The sequence below is a fragment of the Garra rufa genome, chromosome 9 (genome assembly GCF_049309525.1).
Source record: "Garra rufa chromosome 9, GarRuf1.0, whole genome shotgun sequence".
In the NCBI taxonomy this organism is placed as follows: Eukaryota; Metazoa; Chordata; class Actinopteri; order Cypriniformes; family Cyprinidae; genus Garra; species Garra rufa.
The window spans coordinates 12,831,453-12,854,056 of NC_133369.1; the positions used below are offsets into that span (position 1 = coordinate 12,831,453).

Genomic DNA, 22,604 nt, shown 5'->3' on the forward strand with positions numbered 1-22,604 from the left:
TCACCACCCACCTTCTGTGTTGCTGTGGCCATCTCCCCTGTGCGCCTCAGCATTAAAAGAGCAAATTCCTAAAAGAGCGAATTTCTAAAGGAGCTTCACGGGTGAGCGTCTTTATAAAGACGAGGCAATTTCAACATGCCTTTCTCCCCGAGCGTTTCCGGATGCGGCCATTTCCTGGTGCCGGGTGATAGCCACAATCACTGCCTCACGTGCCTGGGCACTCAACACGCTGAGGCGCTGTTTGTGGATGAGTCATACCCCCATTGCGGGAGGATGACTATCACGGAGTTGCGGACCAGACTCCATTTCCGTTGCCACTGGAGCTTTCAGGGGAGCGGGTTGGACCTTCTCTAGGGGTACCGCCTGTTACCTCTGGGGCTCCCCCCGACGAACAGATGTCGGTCGCAGCATCGGAGGGAGAGCCTTTCTGGGGAGGACGATGGCACACTGTCGTCCACTGGGCAGTCAGCGGTGCCGGATACCGACCCGGAGATGATGGCTATGCTTGCCCGGGCCGCCGAGAGGGTAGGGCTTGAATGGAATCCTCCATCACGTCCCGACCCCTCCCGGCTGGATGATTGGTATCTCGGGGTGGCCCGTGCTGGTTCTCAGCGTCCCACCCCAGTGCCCTTCTTCCCGGAAGTGCATGCAGAGCTCACCCGGACGTGGATGGCACCTTTCACTGCCCAAAACAGTTCAAGTGGGACCTCCTCCCTCACCACCCTTGATGGCGGGCCAGTGTGGGGCTATACGGGCGTCCCGCCGGTGGAGCACGCTGTCGCGATGCAGCTATGTCCCGGCGCTGCTTCCACTTGGCGGGGCAGAATTATGAGATATAAACTTGCAATTGCGAGATATAGTCACATTTCTGACTTTTTTTCTCAGAATTGCATGATATAAACTCACAATTGTGAGAAGTCTGAATTGCGAGATAAAAACTTTTTCTCGCAATTGCGAGTTTGTATTTCACAATTCTGACTTTTTTTTTTCTCAGAATTGCATGATATAAACTTAAAATTGTGAGAAGTAAAGTCTGAATTGTGAGATAAAAACTTCCTTGCAATTGCGAGTTTTCTCAGAATTGTGAGATATAAACTCACAATTGAGTTATAAAGTCCAATTTTGATGGGGAGAAAAGACATGTTCTTAGAATTGTGAGTTTGTATCTCACAATTCTGACTTAACTTGCAATTGCGTCTTATAAAGTCAGAATTGAAAGTTATAAACTTGCAATTCTGAGAAAAAAAGTCACAATTATGAGATATAAACTCGCAATTTGGAGAAAAAAAAAAGTTACAATTGCGAGATATAAATTCCCAATTCTGAGAAAAAAGTTACAATTGCAAAATATAAATTCCCAATTCTGAGAAAAGAAAGTCAGAATTGCGAGATATAAACTCACAATTCTGAGAAAAAAAGTTACAATTGCAAGATATAAACCTGCAATTCTGAGAAAAAGTCACAATTACGAGATATAAACTCGCAATTTGGAGGGAAAAAAAAAGTTACAATTGCGAGATATAAATTCCCAATTCTGAGAAAAAAGTTACAAATGCAAAATATAAATTCCCAATTCTGAGAAAAGAAAGTCAGAATTGCAAGATATAAACTTACAATTCTGAGAAAAAAAGTCTTAATTACGAGATATAAACTCGCAAGTCGGAGAAAAAAAAGTTACAATTGCGAGATATAAAGTTGCAATTCTGGGGAAAAAAGTCAGAATTGTGAGTTTTTATCATGTGACACTGAAGACTGGAGAAATGGCTGCTGAAAATTCAGACTTTGCAGAATAGGAATAAATTACATTTTAAAATGTATAATTTTTTTGAATTAATCAAATAAATGCAGCCTTGGTGCACAAGAAACTTCTTTCAAATAAATTAAGTAATAATACAGACCCTAAACCTTTTAACAGTGATGTAAATCATTTATATGTAACAATATTTTAACAAAACCAAGAAAAATTCAACATACAAAGAAAGTTCAGCCAATGTCAGTTGCAAATTACCTTAATAAAATAAAATAATCCATGCCATTTCCTACCTTAAAAAATTTTTTTTCTCTAAATATCCCTAAAATCCAGGTTGTCTATAATGCCGGAAACACTGGTGTTTAAGATAAGACTGTTATTTGACCAATGCAACAAAAAATACTGCCCCTTTGATTATCAAAAATACAAATTAATTTTTAAAAATCACAGTCAAAATCTACTTGCTATGCGTCAAGTAGATCTGGCCTGCAATCTCTCAGTTTGATTGGGCATGACACTTCTGGTCTCAACAGTCTCTTTGATATCTTGAGATGAGACCAGCTGGTGGGGTGAAGACTGGCCTGCTAAGGGGATGAGATGACTGGCATGAACAGATCTGAGCCACATGGCTGGAGAAAGAGCAGAGCTCCATCCTTTATCAGCTCACTGTTACCGTTCAACAGTTCAGGTGCAAAGTGCTCAGGGGCATTCAGATCACTTCCTTCATGTAAGCGCGCGCGTGTGTGTGTGTGTGTGTGTGTGTGTGTGTGTGTGTGTTTTCATGAAGGGAATGTAATAGAGGCTTCCCATGCCCTAATGATTCCCACCCAGAGCTGTTTCTAACAGGAAGCCAGACCCTCTTTCTCTGTGTGTCTGTGGTTTCAGTCTCTTATCATGGCGACATGACATTTATCCAAAGGAGTAGGTGGTAATGAGATCTGCAGTGAGTCACGTAGAGGAAATTTTTATTAATTTAAAACAGAATATTTTTTTGTGACTATATCAAAGGCACCATTTCCACAAATAACTGCATGGTGGTATGCCAGACAATTAGTAAACACACACAGCCAGCTCCATATTTGCAGCCATTATGCTTTTATAGAGTATCCTGAATAGCCACAGACTATCAATTCAACTCCTGCATATTTGCTTTTTTAAAAATCTGGCAGTCGATGGAATACTTAAGGCATGGTGACATTTTTTTATGACAATTAAGGACATTTCCCACTCAAATTCTCATTATTGTGAAGAGAAAAATCTCATTCTCATTATCGTAATACAGTAATGAAAATGATATGGTCTTAACATTTAAAAATGCTAAATAAAATAAAAATATATAATAAAAAAATAAATAAAATAAAATAAAATAAAACATTAACAAAAATAAAATAAAATAAAATAAAATACCAGACATTTCTTGGCAGTCAAAATTCGTCAAGCACAAAACGTCACTGCATCTCAGAATGGTCTAATCACCTCTCAAAATGCTTGCTACAGATGTGAAAACGCAGAATATTTAGGACGGAGGAAACATGAGGACATTTCCCACTCAAATTCTCATTATTCTGAAGGGAAAAATCTCATTATCGTAATACAGTAATGAAAATTATCTGGTCCTAACATTTAAAAATGCAAAATAAAATAAAATAAAATAAAATAAATGCATTAAACATTAAAAATTTAAAATTAAATAAAAGAAAATAATAAAAATTAAAAATTGAATAAAATAAATAAAATGAAACAAAGCTTTGAAAATTAAAAATAAAATAAAATAAAATAATAAAAACCCAGACATTTCTTGACAGTCAAAATTTGTCATGCACAGAACGTCACAGCGGCTCAGAATTGTCTTAAAACCTCTCAAAATGCTCTCTACGGATGTGAAAATGCAGAAAATTTAGGAGGAGGAAAACATGGTGCCAGTGATGGAAAATGGCATCATCTATCGACCCAACCCTAACAGAAACCTTATGTAACGGCAAAGCAGTTAGACTTGCACTACATAAAGAAGATCAAAGATCAGTGAGTCTCATCTTGATTATAGTGAGTGTCTGTCAGGTGCAAGTCAACCTACGTCGAACATCATGGCAAACGCGTACAAGATGAAAGCGAACAGAACGAGGAGAACTAGAAGCCAGAAGCAGAGATATGCTTTCATTCTATTCATAAGCTTTTTCTTAGTGGTTTTTTCAACTGTAGATCAGAGTGAACCTTGCCTCGTTGAGAATGACAGACACGAGACCAATGCTAGGGCCTATTGTTCATCCCATGTCTCTAGGAGAATGGACCTCAATGCACATGCTCAGCACAGGGGGGATCTCTCTTAATCTACGTAGCAACTCCACATGAAACACAGTAACCCAGAGCACAGAACACAATCGAAACAGCATTAACATTAAAACTGTTTCTATGGCATCTGTCACCTTTTATTCTTCAACAGCTTGGAAACAATGTGGAATCAACTGGTAAAATGCTGCCGTTTCATTTTCTTCTATAACTAGCTCTTCTGCCCAAAAGCTGCCAATGTCTGCACACTTCACAAGTTTTTAAACTTCGTCTACTATATAGACCTGAAAACTGTTTTTTCAGAAATTAAACACATTCACATGGCATAAAATAATTTGTGTGAGATGGCAAAATCATAATAACATATAATATGCACCATACAAAAAATGTAAGATGTTTAGAGCATGCATGATTTCTAACAAGTTACTCATCTCGCATATTTGCATCTGCATTCTAACAATACTTTCATGACTATTAAGGACGATTCCCTGCAAATTCTCATTATTGTAATGGGGGATCATCTTCATTATAATAAGAATGAAAATGATCCCAACACAATGATTTTTGCAAATAAATAAACAACTTAGGGCTGTCAAATCGATTAATTGTGATTAATCGCAACCAAAACAAAAGTTTTTGTTAACATAACATGTGTGTAGCATACACTACCAGTCAAAAGTTTTTGAACTGTAAGATTTGTAATGTTTTTTTAAAGAAGTCTCTTCTGCTCATCAAGCCTGCATATATTTGATCCAAAGTACAGCAGAAACAGTACAACTTTGAAATATTTGTACTATTTAAAATAACTGTTTTTTATTTGAATATATTTTAAAATGTAAATTATTCAAAACTGAATCTTTAGCATCATTACTCCAGGCACATGATCCTTCAGAAATCATTCTAATATTTTGATTTGCTGCTCAAAAAAACATTTATTTTTATTATTATTGTTGAAAACACCCGAGTAGATTTTTTCAGGTTTTTTTGATGAACAGAAAATTCAGTAGAACAACATTTATTGAAATTCATTTATTTTATTATTATTCACAAAAAATATATAAAATTATACTGACTTTAAGCTTTTGAATGCTATAGTGTATAATGTTGCAAAAGATAAACTATTTCAGATAATATATTTAAGAATTATATGTAATACATATTTAAACAATACACATACTATGTAAACACAAACTTTTATTTTGGATGTGATTAATCGCAATTAATCGATTTGACAGCCCTAAAATAAATAACTCTACACAACAAACACTACCATAATGTGTATTAACTGTTTAAATAAAAATACAAGAATAATATAATAATTAATTTTATAATATGTCAAAATAAAATTAAATAAAATCTTCAGATTGTTTTAAAACCATGGTAATGTTTAGAAATAGTTCCTCATCTCATATATGATAAGATGTCAGTGTTCTCATATAGTTATGTTTGATATAAGGAGGACAGTTTTAGGAAAATGAGATCTGACGTTTTACTTTTGCAAATGTGGGACTTTTGAAATTTAGTTCAGGTCAATACAAGTTCAAATTTTGTGACAAGTTTAATAAAGCTAATAATTTAATATAGATGTGGTCTGACACATCAAATTAGTACAGCAATGTGAACAAAAAAAAAAAAAATGGTTTCCTAAGGCAAACTATCTCCATAACATTCCAAGGGTAAGAAACACACTGCCAAGGTAACATAGCTGTAAGTATCTCTGTTCAAAAAAAAACCCTGGCTTTTGACAGGAGAAAAAAAGGTATGAAAACAGACCCAGAAATCCCAGAATTGTATTGCTACCCAGGAGAATACACCTCTGTCTCATGTTTCCCTTAAAGTTGCTGAGGAGAAATAAAAATGGGCACAAATTGTTGGCATACAGTAAGAAAATGATGAACTGTCCCTTTAAGATATCTTCTAAAACTCTAGATGAGACTCTTCTGAGGCTTCTAGTATATATGTCAGTATCTCAAAAATCTGAGAAGCAGACAAAGCAAACGTCTTCATCTCCTCTCCACTTATTCTCAATGCTGTCTTGGAGAAACGATCAAAGATCCCATCCCTGATTTTCCTTTCCTAAAGGGGAAAGTCCATTAAATTCACTGAGAGATACCTTCGGAACAAAGCAGCTCTGGACAACAGCCTGTGTTCCAAAGATAAAGGAGATGCGCAAAATGTAATAATCACTGACCAAGCCTTCCGAAGCATAGGGCAGAGATGACACGAGACCGGTCTGACCCGCAGATATGTCTTAATAAGCAAGAAAAAGATGAGAAGATCAGATGGTGAGATTGAGACAGAAGCTGTAGGGGAGATGAGCCTGACCTCTGGGCGATGTCAGGATGCTCTCAGCATCTCTGATCCACCGTTGAACATAGGAAAGGCACCGCAGGGATGGAGGAGAACGGTGGACGGTGTAAGTCAAGTGTTTAAAAGCTGGTTACAAGCAAATATGCCCAGAATTATGGCTAGGAATTCAACTAAATGGCATTTGCAATCCATTAAAGGAGTAGTTCACTTTCAGAACAAAAATGTACAGATAATGTACTCACCCCCTTGTCATCCAAGATGTTCATGTCTTTCTTTCTTCAGTCGTAAAGAAATGATGCTTTTTGAGGAAAACATTTCAGGATTGCTCTCCATATAACGGACTTCTATGGTGAACTTCCGAAATGCAGTTTAAATGCAGCTTCAAAGGGCTCTAAATGATCCCAGCCAAGGAAGAAGGGACTTATCTGGCGAAATGATTGGTTATTTTCTAAAAACGTTTACAATTTACAAATCATTTTGCTAGATAAGACCCTTCTTTCTTCAGCTTTGATCATTTAGAGCCATTTAAAGCTGCATTTTGGAAGTTCAAACTCGGGGGCACCATAGAAGTCCATTATATGGAGACAAATCCTGAAATGTTTTCCTCAAAAAACATAATTTCCTTACGACTGAAGAAAACATGAACATCTTAGATGACAAGGGGGTGAGAACATTATCTGTAAATTTTTGTTCTGAAAGTGAACCACTCCTTTAAGCCTCTGTAACATAATGTGTTTACAAGAAAATTTAAAGAGGAAATAAAAAGATCAAGTTAGAACTTTTCAGTGCCGTTTTGTACTGATGAATCATGCACAATAATGCCAGAAGCATGTATGAAGGAAGTAAATAGAGTCCATTTTGATTTCACGTTGTCTTTAAAAATCATTATCTGTACATTATTCTGAAGCCCTTGGGGAAGGAACATTCATAAAGAGATTGTTCACTTTCATTTGGAACATCGCTGCAAATAGTATTCCCTCCCCAGCGAGTTTTTCTAGGGCACAACAAGACATTTGCTCAAAATGTCACCACAACAGGCCAACACAGTTTTCCAAAAGCAGATCATGTGACTTGCTTCAGGCTTATTATGACTAGAAGTGACCAAAAAAAGCCTGGGTGTTCCCAAAAGACGATTTACCTCACAGTACTCTGTAATGATGCAGAAGGTGTCTCTCTCCAGGAAGCTGGTGTAAAACTTGAGGATGGCAGGATGGTTCAGCTGAGAGAGAAGCTGAGCCTCTTGGGTGGCGTGGACCGTCTCATTGGGTTTCAGACCACCAACGGGAATCTCCTTCAGCACCTTCCTGTACAATAAACCACAGATAGGATAAAAACCATAGCATACTGAGTTGCATTTTAATGTCTTGGTGCCATGAAGAGAAGCTTGTGGTTTTAATATTGTATGCAATACACACTACCTAGCTTCATAAAATTAAGATTGAATGACTAATGTCACATGGACTATTTTAACAATGTCCTTACTACCGTTCTGGGCCTTGAATGTGTGTTAGTTGTGTTGCTGTCTATGCAGGGACAGAAAGCTCTGGAATTTCATCAAAAATATCTTAATTTGTGTTCCAAAGAAGAATGAAGGACTTACATGTTTGGAACAACATGAGGGTGAGTAATTAATGACAGAATTTTCCCTTTAAGCATCCTACTTTCCAAGGAAGCTCAAGATTGACAGCTAATCCAACGGGGAAAATAAATAAAATGAAGTTTTTAAAGAGTGATAGGCAGTGGGTTTTGCTCTCAAGAGCCCCCCGAATCAACCTGCTCATCTCATTGCATGTTCAGCCCTTAATTTTCCACAGTCTCTCTTCAATTTCCTACTTCCCAAACCCTGCCAGCGCTGTTCCGATGCGCTGTGTTTATATAAGCATCACGTCCCTCAATTACCAGCTGTAACCTGGTCCCAAAAATGTCATTTAGGGAAGAACAGATTGTTTTCTCTGACCTTTTCAAGCTTGAAGGGATCGTGAAGTCAGGGCCACAATGTAAATTCGGTTTGTCATTAGCTCACAAATTATGAAGGGTCACTGCAATTATTTTGTTTTTAGTGTTGAAATGGAGGGGGAGACACATCTCTTGACAGAACGTTGCCTTGGCCTTTTTGACCTTTTGCAATGAGAAGGAAGAAAGAATCAGCCAGCCTGCACTTCAGATGAAAGACACAAGGAGACTGATTTAAAATCAGAGAAAATCCATCTGAATAAAAACAATAAGCATAAATTATCATGCTATTATTAAATTCTAAAAACCGATTGTCTTGAATAATGCAGAACTTGTACTCATTAGCCATTTTAAAAACCAAGAATGATCTTGGAATAAATGATAATTGCAGAGAAACTCTGCGGAGGATTATTTTTCCTCCAGTCAGCAGCAAAATATGACTGCCACGACTGCTGATCAAACTTTATGCACGTCATAATTCAAGTTAAAGGGACAAATAAGGAATACTCAGAGCGACTAATTTAATCCCACTGGCTTTTGGCGAGAAGAAAAATGCAAATGAGCATTTAACACAAAGCAGGGATTTAAAATCATATTTTAGTGACCTTATTCACAGACCTTAAGGGAGTTAATCAAATACCACCAACAGAGAGGAACGCACTGCATCTGCCTCCCCGTTTTGTTGTAAATAGCTTCTCGGGTTGCTGAAGGAGGACTCTCATTTACCTTTCCTCTCTCTACTCCTACATTCTGTTCTTCCCTCTTCCTACTTGAAAATCATTACTGCAAAGGGAACAGGTAAAGTGCACTTCAGTAGCTCAATGCTGGCCTTGGATGGCTCTCATTTGTCATGTTTTCCTGGAAGCTGAGACATGGGCCTAATAGTTAATGTGTTTTTAAAGATGCAGGAAGCAGCTGCTTAATGGAGTAGTTCATTCAGAACTAAAATTTTTGGCAGCTCGGTCGTTCCATACCTATATTACTAGATATATGGGGAATGGAGCTTTTAAGCACCTATACAAGTGTAAAAGTATTGTAACATTAGTAAAAGTCTAATCTACTGTATGTGATTAGGGTACTATATTCAGTGCTAGACAGTTGCAGTCACATTTGCAAAATTGCAAAGACATTTTGCAGGCAAAAAGGCAGTTTTCTGTTGGTGCACTTGGCAAGTTAACTTGAACATGAGCAGAATCGTGTATGGAACTAGTTTCATGAAACTCCCATTTGCATCTATTCCTCTTTGAAATGACTAGATTCACTGTGCAATGGTAAAAGTGACTACACCATATAACCTAATTGTGTTTCGGTGGGGGTCCCCCAGTAAAAGATGCTTTATGGTCTGGGTAAAACACTCATTCTTTTGTCAGGGTTCCCCTGGTCAAATTTGCATTCCAAGGGATATATATCACATTATTGGGGTCGCTTAAACTCGTGGGCATGAAAAACATGTCAGTCTCTGCAAATTTTATAGTGAATCCCACAATTACACAGTCAGGTCCACTGGATACTGACACAATTTTTATTATTTTAGCTGTTGATCAAAACATATTCAACTTACAGTTATATAATATGGGTTTAAATTGCACATTTTGAGCTTTAATTTAAGGGTATTCTCATCTAAATTGGAGGAAAAGTTAAGGAATTACAGCTCTTTAATATGTACCTCCCCTTTTTTTCAAGGGACCATAAGTAATTGGACAGTTGACTTAAAAGCTGTTTCATGGACAGTTGTGGGCAATTCCTCGATTTTTTTTCTACATCAATTAGGCAGGTAAAAGGTCTTTGAACCCACATCATGCAGTCAAAGGAGCTCCGCATGCAAGTAAAACAGACAACTGTTAGGCTTCAAAAACAAAAGAAATCCATCAGAGAGCAAGCAGGAACATCAGCAGTTTGATACATTTTGAGGGAAAAAAAGTACAAGCTCAGTACTTTGAGTGAGCTCAGCAACATAAAAAGGCCTGGATAGTCACAGAGGACAACAATGGTGGATGATTGGATGATCCTCTCCATGGTAAAGAAAAACCTTTTACAACATCCAGCCAAGTGAAGAACACTCTCCAGGAGGTAGGCATTTCACTATCGCAGTCTACAATCAAGAGGAGACTTCACGAGAGCAAGACATGAGGGTTCACCACAAGGTGCAAACAAGGCCAGATTAGAATTAAACATCTTAAAAAAAAGCCAGACCACTTCTGGAAATGCATTCTTTGGACAGATGAAATTAAGATCAACCTGTTCCAGAATGACAGGGAGAAAAAGGTATGGAGAAGGCTTGAAACAGCTCATGATCCAAAGGATACATCATCATCATCTGTGAAACATGGTGAAGCAGTATGATGGCAAGAGCATGCATCGCTTCCAGTGGCACTGGGTTAATGGTGTTTAGTGATAATGTGAGAGGACAGAAGCAGCCGGAAGAATTCTGAAGTGTATAGGGATATACTCTCTGCCCAGATTCAGTCAAATGGAGCAAAGATGATTGGGTGGCGCTTTATAGTACAAAGCGACGATGACCCAAAACATACAGCAAAACTCAGGAGTTTTTTAAGGTAAAAAAGTTAAATATTCTGCAATGGCCAAGTCAATATGATTTCAACTCGACTGAGCATGCATTTCACTTGTTGTAGACAAAACTGAAGGCAGAAAGACCCACGAACAAACAACTAAAGTCAGCTGCAGTAAAGGCGGTAAAGCATGACAAAGGAGGAAACCCAGTCTCTGGTGATGTCCAAGAGTTCCAGATTTAAGGTAGTCATTTCCTGCGAAGGATTCAACAAAATATTTTTAAAAATTAATATTTTATTAATGATTATATTTATTCGTCCAATTACATTTGAGCACCTGCAAATGACAGGACTGTGTATAAAAATATACTGGTTGTAATTCCTAAGCATTTTATGCTATATTTTTGTTCAACCCCTTGAATTAAAGCTTAAAGTCTGCATTTCAATTTCATCTTGATTGTTTGAATCTATTCTAGTGGCATACAGAGCCAAAATGAAGAAAATTGTGTCAGTGTCCAAATACATATGGACCTGACTGTACATGATATTATTCCCAAAACACTGCAGCATGAATGTGGCTGAAAACTTAAAAAAATAAATAAATAAATAAAATAAAAAAGCATGTATACATAGTGATAGTTTTTCCTTCCACCTAATATTATTTCCATTACCAGTTGTTTTGTAAGAGAATCCAAAAGTTGTGTGAAAGAATGCAAAAAACTTTTTTGGACCTGATGCAAGCTTTGATGTAATATCTCAATTTTTTCACCATCTTTCTTTAATGACTCCATATCTTGGTCAAGTCATTCAGTAAAAACGATTTGTTCATGATTTAGACATTGCTAAAAGCAAGAGCTTTGTGTTTTCCTAAAGAAAAATCATACCAAAATTGTGCCAAATTAAATGATATGAGAATAGGTAAATGATGGAAGACCTTTCATTTTTTGTTGAACTATGCTGTTAACCTTTTCAGCATGCACAACAGAACATTGTATGCACATAATGCCTCTGAAAGGCACTAAACCCCCAGGGAAATAAACCAAGATTTCTTCATCATGTTATCAGATATCATATCTCTCTAGAGAGAACTACAACTAATGCTCGACATCAAGATAAATATTCAAGCAAACTGAGGGATAACACCATGTTAGGTATGGGCTACTCACATTGCCCATTTCTCCTGGAAACCAAGCACACAAATCAATATCTACATGTTTTAAAATTATGCTTGAACCTAATGTTTCAGTTACCATGCCAGATTTAACCATGCACCCCTTACAAACAAAATGTCCAATGTGATCAGCCAACAATAATTTTAATGGCCGCACCATTCTGAAGCTCACATTAGTGAGACGTACTTCAATGGTAAGACACACAGGGAATCATTACATTGAAGTATGACAGGTCGGTCTTATTTCGAAAATCTAATTTCGTCTTGGCCACTTCCTCTCATGTCTCATTAGAGCTAACATACCTTTATAATGCATCATGTCACAAGACCAATCTAATGAACAGTTGTGCTGATGTTGTGGAAAGCCGTTTACACTCTGTATTATGGATTCACATTAGAAGCTTTTACCTTCGAGATCAAAACAACAAGATATAATCATCCATAAAGCTGTTGCATCATCTAAGATAATGTGTTTGTGTTTATCCACTTAATTTCAAGTAAAGGATCCAGTCAATTACTGAATAAACTAAACTCTATTTACAATTGATCAACACCAATCTGCTGTTTACATGATAACATATCAGGGATTTATCTTCTAGCAGCTTTGTTTAAAGAAACATTTTCATGAACATTTCACATGAGATAGTCCCCTCATGTCAAAGCTGATAAGTGCCTATATTCATTTTTCATACAAACAGAACTGTCTTATATACAAACCTGTTCTGCAAATATACTACTCCGTTGTGTTGCTAAGGCTGCCAAGCGCAATGAAAATCCATAATTTAATTTAGCCTGAATGTAAATATATGCGGTTTCAATTTCAACCTCATCATATTGCTTTACAATACATGTTTATTTAAATCCCAGGCATTTTATGTGTGCAAAATGTAAATAAAAGCTCAGCAAGACCTCTTCTGTTCTGACAGAAAATGGTATATCATCGATAAAAAAACATCAATCACTGAAATTTCCTGTGGTGAATAGTTGAACATGCGTTCATGTCCCATTTCTTAGTCTCTCTCTCTGGAGGCGTAGAGGCAATTTAAGATCTATTTTAAGGATATTGGAAAGCTGAGCAAATAACCAACCACAATCCTTTGCAATTTTAACCAGCATGGTTCCATATTCTATTTCAACCCCGAGATCAGAGGAAACAGGTATGAATATGCAGGAAATGACAGGGCTCTGTTGATCAACTGCTCGTTTTTACAGTCTACATCCTTTGAATGAATACATCCAAAGCCTTGGTCCAAATTAAACTGTCAACCCTTATCTGTGATGAGGTTTTGCAGAAAATAATTACATCATTCTAGATTATCACACACACAATTAGACCAATTTTTAAAAAATGCCAACTGACTACAATATGAAGTGAGTAAACCTCTCTCTAAAAATGTGGAAAATGTTTTCACCTTTTTGAGGTGTTGTTAAGGCCGGATAACCCTAAAAGCCATCATCACAATTACCATGATGTGTAATGTAAAAAGAAATAAGAGAGAAAATTCCCGTGGTACATGAACCAGGTCAGTGAATGAACCAGTTTAAAGGTCTGGAATCAAACAGATGTAGCGGCATAGACCAAGAAAGCCCCAAATCTGTCATGCGGTGGTGTGCAAGGGAGTGCCTAAGAGAGAGAGAGCAAAATCAGGAGGTAGAGCGAGACCAGACTATACAAGAGTCTGGGCACCTGAAAACAAATTGGGAGATTTCTGGTGGACCTGGACCCAAGTGGGAAGTTGCATAACTGAGAGCTGGATCATGAGGTGAGCAGAAATAAGCAGTGCAGCCAGTAGTCTCCAGGGAATCTCATCTGACAGGCAAATCCACAGAGGACAAGCTGAAAGTGGGCTAGCAGGGCTGAAGAGAGAAACATTTCCCTCCTTGAGTGAGATTAGCCGCCTCTGGCCTCTGCGAGGAGAATATACAAATTATATTCATGATGCTCCAGATCTGTTTTGAGTGCCTGCTGCATTGTAAATTGACAACTGTTGCTCATTTAAAATGGAAATACTTGGACATGAGGGGTCAAGAGGTCAAGAGATGAAATCAGCGGTCACAAACAAGATCACCAAGCATTTGTTTACATCATTTAAAATCTCATTTCAGATTAAATCACAGCGGACCAAAACTTTAAATTGTCAACATTTACTAATACTCCTTGTTTAAGAGATGTCTGCTTGGAGGTCAAATGATTCTTTTGAGTCCGAACTTTTTAATGAATTGATTCATCCAGCACCCAAACACTTCTAAATGATTAGCTCACTAATCAGACTGATTTCAACTTTAATCAACAAATGTTCATCACTCAAAGGTATTGTTCGACCACTTTTAGTTCATTTTTTTCTTTGAGAGGGTTGAAGCCATTCTTTGCAACTGCATTGAAAAGTGTGACCAGTAAAACATTTCCTTTTGTGATACAGCAGAACAACACAAGCATCAGTTTCATTATTGATAACTAAAACTAAATCTGAAACAATTTTGGGTAACTGAAATAAACCTGAAATGAAAAGAAAAAAACAACAACATACATACCAGAAGCATTTCTTTGAAGAGGCAAGAAAGGGCAATGTCTCCTCAAAATATTGGATGAAAAAAAATTGTACTACAAACATAAAACAGACAAAAATGCTAATATTACAAAATATAACATTACAAAGTATATGAAACAATTGTTTTTCTAAAGAAACATTGTCAAACAGCAACACCAGCAGGTAAAGTTACAACGGGAATCCGAGTCTCTCTCACCTCCCCTGAGCCCATTGAGTTTTAACAGGCAATGCCTCCATTGCGATATGATTGGATATGACTGGTTATACTTGGTTTTGATTGGTTAATGTGATAAATCCTGTCTTTTGTGTTTGTGTGTGTTCTGCAATCAGTCTGACTGAACAATATTAGACAATAAGACAAAATTTAAAAAAGGAAGTAAACAACTCAAACACTTAAATATAACCACTTTACTATGTCAAAATAATATTTAAAATGGCATGTGTGTATTTTTTTTTTTGAGGGGGGGGGAGGGGTTTCCTAATAGTGTTATAGACCTTTTTCCTGAGTAAACGATGAGCGCCGCCATTACAAATTCTAACGTCAGATTGAATGCTTTTCTGTTCCGGTTTCCATAGGAAACCCATTCAAATAGCGTCCATCTGTTTTTAATGTAGCTAACGTCTGCTGCTTCGTGTCATCTACACACTCATTAAAGTGAGGCACTGACAAATGACGGTCATTGCGACATTGCCAAGTGATGGCGCTATGGAGCCATGTGCTTTTTAAAAACATTTTAATAGGTTTAACATTAGTTTATTAGCTCGGAATATACCCTAATTTGACTAGAAACAATGCAGACCGGAAATGCAAAGCATTCTTTCAGTTAAGAGTCGGACTTACTTCCGTGTTCAGGAAAAACGTCTATAGTGTAAGTAATGTTTATTTAACCAAGAACATGTGACTGGAACATAAAAGTGAAACATAAATGTTTGAAGTTGAATCAGGTTGAAATAGAAATGCTGCCAACTACTGTACCTGAAAAAGGGTTTTGAAAGAATACAAAAGACTAATCTCTCCTACAATCCTACCAGCACTCATCATCAACACATCTCTTCTCACAGGCACTTTCCCCACTACATTTAGCAGGCCCAGGTAACCCCACTGCTCAAAAAACCTACACTTAACACTTCACTTATAGACAACTACAGACCTGTCTCTCTCCTACCATTCATAGAAAAAACACTGGAACAAGCCATTTCAACCAGGTATCTTTATTTCTCTCACAGAACAACCTATTGTATGCTAACAGTCAGGGTTCAGGAATGGCCATTCAACTGAGACTGCGCTACTGTCTGGCACTGAAGCCTTGCCGACTGCAAAAGCTGATTCCAAATCACCAGTACTTATTTTGCTGGACCTATCTGCAGCTTTTGACACAGTGAATCATCAGATCCTCCTGTCCACCCACTCATCGCTGGGCATCACAGGGACTCCACTTCACTGGTTTAAATCCTACCTCCCTGGTAGGTCTTTCAGGGTGGCCTGGGGAGGGGAGGTATCCAAAGCTCATCAACTGGTCACTGGGGTTCCTCAGGGATCAGTTCTTGGACCCCTCCTCTTCTTCATATACACTACATCTCTGAGTGCCATCATACCGGCACATGGCTTCTCCTACCATTGCTATGCTGATGACACACAGCTCTATCTTTCATTCAAACCAGATGATCCATAGCTGCACGGATCTCAGGCTGCCTGGCGGATATCTTGGCATGGATGAAGGAACACCATTTACAGCTCAGTCTGGCAAAGACTGAGCTCCTTGTCTTTCTTGCCACTCTAACTCTACAACATGACTTCACCATCCAGTTAGGTTCATCAACAATTACCCCATCGACTTCAGCCAGAAATCTTGGTGTAATCTTTGATGACCAATTGACTTTTAAAGACCACATAGCTAAGACTGCTCGATCTTGCAGGTTTGCATTGCACAACATCAGAAAGATGTGCACAGTCCTTCCTAACAGAGCATGCTGCACAACTCCTCGTCGAGGCCCTGGTCATTTCCTGGCTGGACTACTGCAATGCTCTTTTGGCCGGTCTTCCATCATGTACAATCAGACCTCTACAAATGATTCAGAATGCAGCAGCACGACTGGTCTTCAATGAGCCCAAAAGGGCCCATGTCACAGCTCTCTTTATATCCCTGCACTGGCTACCGGTTGCGGCTCGCATCAAATTCAAGACACTGATGCTGGCATATAGGACAGCCACCGGCTCATCACCTGTCTACCTCCATTCACTACTACACATCTACACTCCCTCCAGAAGTCTGAGATCCTCTTGTGAAAGACGCCTCATTGTACCACCACAGAGAGGCATGAAATCACTTTCCAGAACCTTTATCATTCACCGTTCCTGCCTGATGGAACGATCTTCCCACCCCTATCCGGAATGCAGACTCCTTGACAGTTTTCAAGTGACTGTTGAAAACCCATCTCTTTCTACACTATTTGACTCAATATAAAAAATAAATTAATTTAAAAAATAAATTCTTCTCACTTTCTTGATCTTCCCTTTCTAGCCTGTACTCATCTAACAAAGCCTGATACATGGTATTTGAGCACTTCCTATGTCGATCTGCCTCCTTAGGATAAATCGCTTGTTGTATTCCCCAATTGTATGTCGCTTTGGATAAAAGCGTCTGCTAAATGAATAAATGTAAATGTAAAATTTAAATAAAAATGATAAAGAAGCTATACAGAAATATAAAAAAGACTAACAATGACAAATCACACAATAACAAACTTTTAAACTACAACTGAAATTATTTGTTAAGATAGAAAACAAAAGCTAATTCAAACTATTAATAATACTATAGCAGTTTATATAACTAAAGTAGCACAGGTGAGCATAAGCAAATGATGACAGAATTTTTTTTTTTTTGGGTTAATTATTCCTTAAAATACAATGTGAATTTTAATATCATAACCAGGACAAGGAAGTTAAATGACAAGTTTGTTATTATAATCATCTTTGTCCCATAAGTATGTGGATTTATTTATAAGTCAACACCACTTGAAAATCCTTTGTGGCCACAGTGGTACTTTTGGCACATTTTGTAAAACTATTAATGAACACCAGAGCAGATGAGAGGCTGCTCTTCTCAGCTCACATTCATTTTTTAATGGAGATGTTGTTTGCATAAAGGTCACACTTCTCAAAATAGCTCCCCATCTGGATAAAATACAAATTGTGCCACACTGAATTTTATTCCACAAAACACAAATGGAGAAGTTCAGCAGAATGTCTGAGTTGCTCTTTTATCATACAAGAAAAGTAGATGGCGATTTGTATCATCATGCTGCAAAAAGGACAAAATAAGCATCATAAAATAGTCCTATAATGCAAATCTCTAGTACATGAATTTAAAGTGATAAATGAGATGTGAAAACAAAAACAAACCACAGGTAAGCAATATTCCAGGACAAGTGTAAAACAATCCGTCTTAAAAAAAAAGAGGACACCATTATTTACATTCACAAACAAGCAATAAGCACAGCCTTAAAAATATACAACCTCTACAGCTTTACATCATCAGCAGCCTATATATACGCCAATTCCAGCCCGACTATATAAAGCATTCAAGCGAACGCTGAAGAAGTGGCTTTTGGAAAGACCTGCTATGGGACCCACAGGATGTGAGCCCTACTTTTGGGGCGAATCCGGAATAGGATGTCATTTGTCTGGGCTAATAAAGCCCAGTGAGAAGCCAGCTGGAGGAAAGGGGTATGGCAGTCTCAGCTCACAGCACCCAGCACTGACATTTGGCTCTCACAAAGAAACAAAGGAGTTCATAGCACTGTAAGAGCCACTGAGGCAGTAACAACAAAACACACACCCAGCAGGATTTTAAGGCTGAGAGAAGACTAAGGAAGGAGAACTGACGTGTGCTGGAGAGAAAGGAACAGGAGGTGCGGTGGTATCCTAAAGGTGGGCATTCAGGTTTGGTGCCAGCACTCTGCGTGTGACAGGTCAGTGGCTGGCAAACAGCTGCAATGGGCTAACAAGCAGAAAGCTCAGGGCCAAAGGAACAGTAACCCGTAGCGTGAAGCCACTCGCCTGTGGGCAGCTAAAGTGTGGAGCTCTTCCTAATTGGCCTCCATTTCCAACAGCATACTGTATCTCCAGCTTTCAGTTCCAGCCCCTCATCTGGTATGGGTTTCGCTGTATGTTGCCAAGCAGAGTGTGATAGACACGAAGAGCAGTTAAAAGCAGCAAATGAACTGACAACATTGTAACTGGCTCTTCTCCAGGCAGTTTGCTTGTGTATATGAAACCAATTATAAACTCACAGAAATCAATATGTGAAGGGTAATAGCAGGCAGCGGGCCTAACAGCAAAATAAACCCAGATTGGGTAATCAAGACTGAGCTCTACTGTCCAAGATCTATAATATAATATACACAGATGAAACTAGCCGCTAGAAATCCCATTCATCTTAATTGCAGTTGCTATGACGGTCCATACAGCTCCAAATTGAATTTCAGTCTATTACTTACACAAAACTTACACAATCATATGACTTCTGAAGACTTGAAATACACAATGCAAATTAAAGATTAGGGTAAATTTAACTTATTGTGTCTTCTGGGAAACATATAAAGTGTCTTCTGCAGTTTCTGAAGGGCAATACTAAATGAAAACATATGATATTTAGGTAAAATTAAAAAAAAGCACACCTGTTCAAAAGTTTTCACCCCCTGGCTCTTAATGCATTGTTTTTCCTTCAGGAGCATCAGGGAGCGTTTCACCATTCTGTAATAGTTGCATATGAGTCCCTCAGTTGTCCTCAGTGTCAAAAGATGGATCTCAAAATCATACAGTCATAGTTGAAAAGGGTTTAAATATACAAAAATGCTGAAAAACCAAAGAATTTGTGGGAACTGATGGATTTTTCTGAAGAACAGTGGGCAGTTTAATTGGCTAGACAGAGAAAAAAATAATTTCAATATTGCCATAATTTAATCATTTCAACAAAACCAAAATGTGCACAAGAATATTTTCTCTCCTGCATAGGATGCATCTGGAATCATCATTACAAATAAATCCTACACTGAAAAAAGACAAAGTACCAAAATGGGTTAATAAACCATTTAATAATATATGTAAATATTAGACTATTTAAATTAATGCTGCAACTTTCACACTTAATTCATTTTACACACATACACATGACTTACTGTAAGCTTCAAAGCTTATATTTTAAAATTAGACCATCAAAAATATACAGTAAAAGAAAAATTTACACATCTTTAATCTGTTCAAAAGTTTTTACCCCCAGCTTTTAATGCTTTGTTTTTCCTTCTGGAGCACCAGTGAGCGTTTAAACCTTCAGTAATAGTTGCATATGAGTCCCTCAGTTGTCCTCAGTGTGAAAAGATGGATCTTTTACAGTCATTGTTGGAAAGGGTTCAAATACACAAAAATGTTGAAAAAACACAGAATTTGTAAGACCTGAGGGATCTTTCTGAATAACAGTGGGCAGCTTAACTGTTCAGGACAAACAAGTGACTCGTGAACAACAATCACGAAAAAAAAAACAAAAAAACACACAACTGTGGATCATTCAGGTAACAACACAGTAATGAGAAACTAGTGTCTTTGAACAGGGTCATTTTTATAATCTCAACTATTATTTTCCTCTTGTGGACTCTATGTAAACATCTTTTATGTGAAATATCTTATTCAGGTCAGTACTAAATCAAAAATAACATGCATTTATGATGCATGTATGATCCCTCTTATTTTGGTAAAATAATGCAGATTCTGCAAGGTGTATGTAAACTTTTGACCTCACCTTGGTAAGCATAAGAGATGGCTTAAAAATATTTAAAAATCTTACCAACCCCAAACTTGTGAAACGAAGTGAGCTGGGTTTCTCAAATGTTTATGAGGAGTCATGAAACTATGTAGAAAATTGGTTGCCCACGAAAAAGATCAATGTGCTCATTCCCACCTTTGACCAGAATCAAGAGCCACGAAATATAACAGACACAGCTAAATATTTGTTCTGTTCTGAGAGCAATATCCCCATAAAGTAAGAGCTGTTGGTTTTAATTTACTGTGGGAGCTTCACTGTGAACTGAATCTAGGTAAAATGTAATATTGCCATGATCACCTGTGCACCTTAATGCCTTCTGAAATAACGACTTGCAATTTCCTTTTTTCTTTTCTTATCTCTGTTTCGAAAGCAAACCTGCCTGTGTAAGACTGCAGTCCTCCACAAAAGCAATAAATCAACGTTATATTTCACAACGCATCCTAATACGAGGGAAACGTACCCTCAGGACTGCAAATGCAAAAAAGCTATAAGAGTCTAGTAAATCACACGACTTTATTCAGTTCAGCTAATATTCCATGTGACAGGCCATTTATTCTTTGAGGGAAAAAAATGTAATGTGCACCTATATAGAAAAATAAATATTTACATTCTAACCAATGAAATCGTAAGAGTATTAAAATGGTATGAATTGTAAATATTGCTTTCTAATGAAAGCATAATAAAGAGTTTGATCTTACACCATTTGTGATCATAAGGAATAACAGATATGTTAATACTAACATAAAGGGGTTCTCAACTATCTCTAAGGAAAGTAATACTGACTGGTTAGTTGTTACAAAGACCAATGCTGCTCCCAGGTGGCTGGACAGAGAAGTGAATTCTAAAGCCAAAAAATGCAATATTTCAATATTGCTATAATTTAATCATTTTAACAAAAAACAAAATGTGCACAAGAATATTTTCTCTCCTGCACAGGATGCATCTGGAATCATCATTACAACTAAATCCAAAAAAATACCCTTTAATAATATCAGTAAATATTAGACTATTTAAAATAATGATGCAACTTTCACATTTTAAATTCATTTTACACACAAGCATAAGACTTACTGTAAGCTTCGAGGCTTATATTTTAAAATTAGACCAACATAAATATACAGCACAGACACATAATTAGGCCATGTGCACATGTGTGGGAGTGTGTGACTGTGTGCTTATGATGGGGGTTGTGTATGTGGTTATTGGAAGGTTGCCTAAGCACATGCAGTCTTTCCTCAGTTCTAAAGACACCTCAGAAACTGATACAATCTGTGATATTTCTACTTCAGTTATGAGAGATTCTAATTTATGACAGTATGTTATAGCATATTCTTTGCTTACTCATAAATTAATATTATGACCACTACAGGAGACATGCAGAAGTCTTTCCACAAAAACTCAACCATCAGAGGATTGGATTTAGTTGTGACCTGCTGTAAAGAACATTGTTGGCGAAAAATATTAAAGGACTTACAGTCTGTCCGCTGCTACTGCCTTTGTGTCTTTAACAAGGTAAACAGTGCCGAAGCTTCCCTTCCCGAGTCTGTGCTGGATTATGTATCTGTTAGCTATCAGACTGCTCTGGTCAGGTGTTTTTGTGGCAGGATGACAGTGTGTTTGGCCTGGACGCTCATGAAATCTGGGCATTTTTCAGTCATGAATGCAGAGCAGTCAACTACAAAGAGATAAAGGTCGAGAAAATGTCAACAAATGCTCTTTTGTCAACAGACGTTCTTTTGGTTATTTATTTTGTGTTTTGGTATTTTCAGTTCCTGAGTTGAAAACTGAGTATATATAACATAAACAACAATTATTTTGAGAACGACTTAGCGTTACAAAAACAATTGATCATGTTTTTGTCTTTTTTTTTCGTTAACATGCGTAGCAAAAACAAAATAATAACATACAGAACAAATAAAAATTGTTTAGTTTGTGTATTTAGCTATGCAAAATAAAAAGAATAAACTAATTCACCACACTTGCTCACTTTGTTTTATTTAAAAATAATTACTAAAACTGATAAAACCTCACCTGTGCGTCGGAAGTTCGTTTGGCCACATGCCTTCAACTTCCGTGTGTTAAGTCGTTGTCATGAGAACAGACTCAATGCAGTGGATTTTTTCTCCTTTAGATGGCGCTAATGTTGATAGTCAACTAGATAAAGTTTTACGTGCTAGTCAGGTTTTGGATAGCATTATGAAATTCAATTATAGAATCACGCAGGCTTATAAAGATAAAATAAAGCAATTTAAA

At 37.4% G+C, this 22,604-nt stretch overlaps 1 protein-coding gene across 1 annotated transcript in view; it reads right to left on the minus strand.

Moving 5' to 3' along the window:
• Window positions 1–21,998, minus strand: part of nek11 (NIMA-related kinase 11) — an 81,595-nt gene extending 59,597 nt beyond the window's left edge. Inside the window, exons 1-2 of the mRNA XM_073847730.1 lie at window positions 21,826–21,998; window positions 7,485–7,650 (exon numbers count right to left, since the gene is read on the minus strand). Coding sequence (XP_073703831.1) covers window positions 7,485–7,650; window positions 21,826–21,998 — 339 coding nt within the window. The remainder of the gene's footprint in view (window positions 1–7,484; window positions 7,651–21,825) is intronic.
• Between the last annotated feature and the right edge of the window lie 606 nt (window positions 21,999–22,604).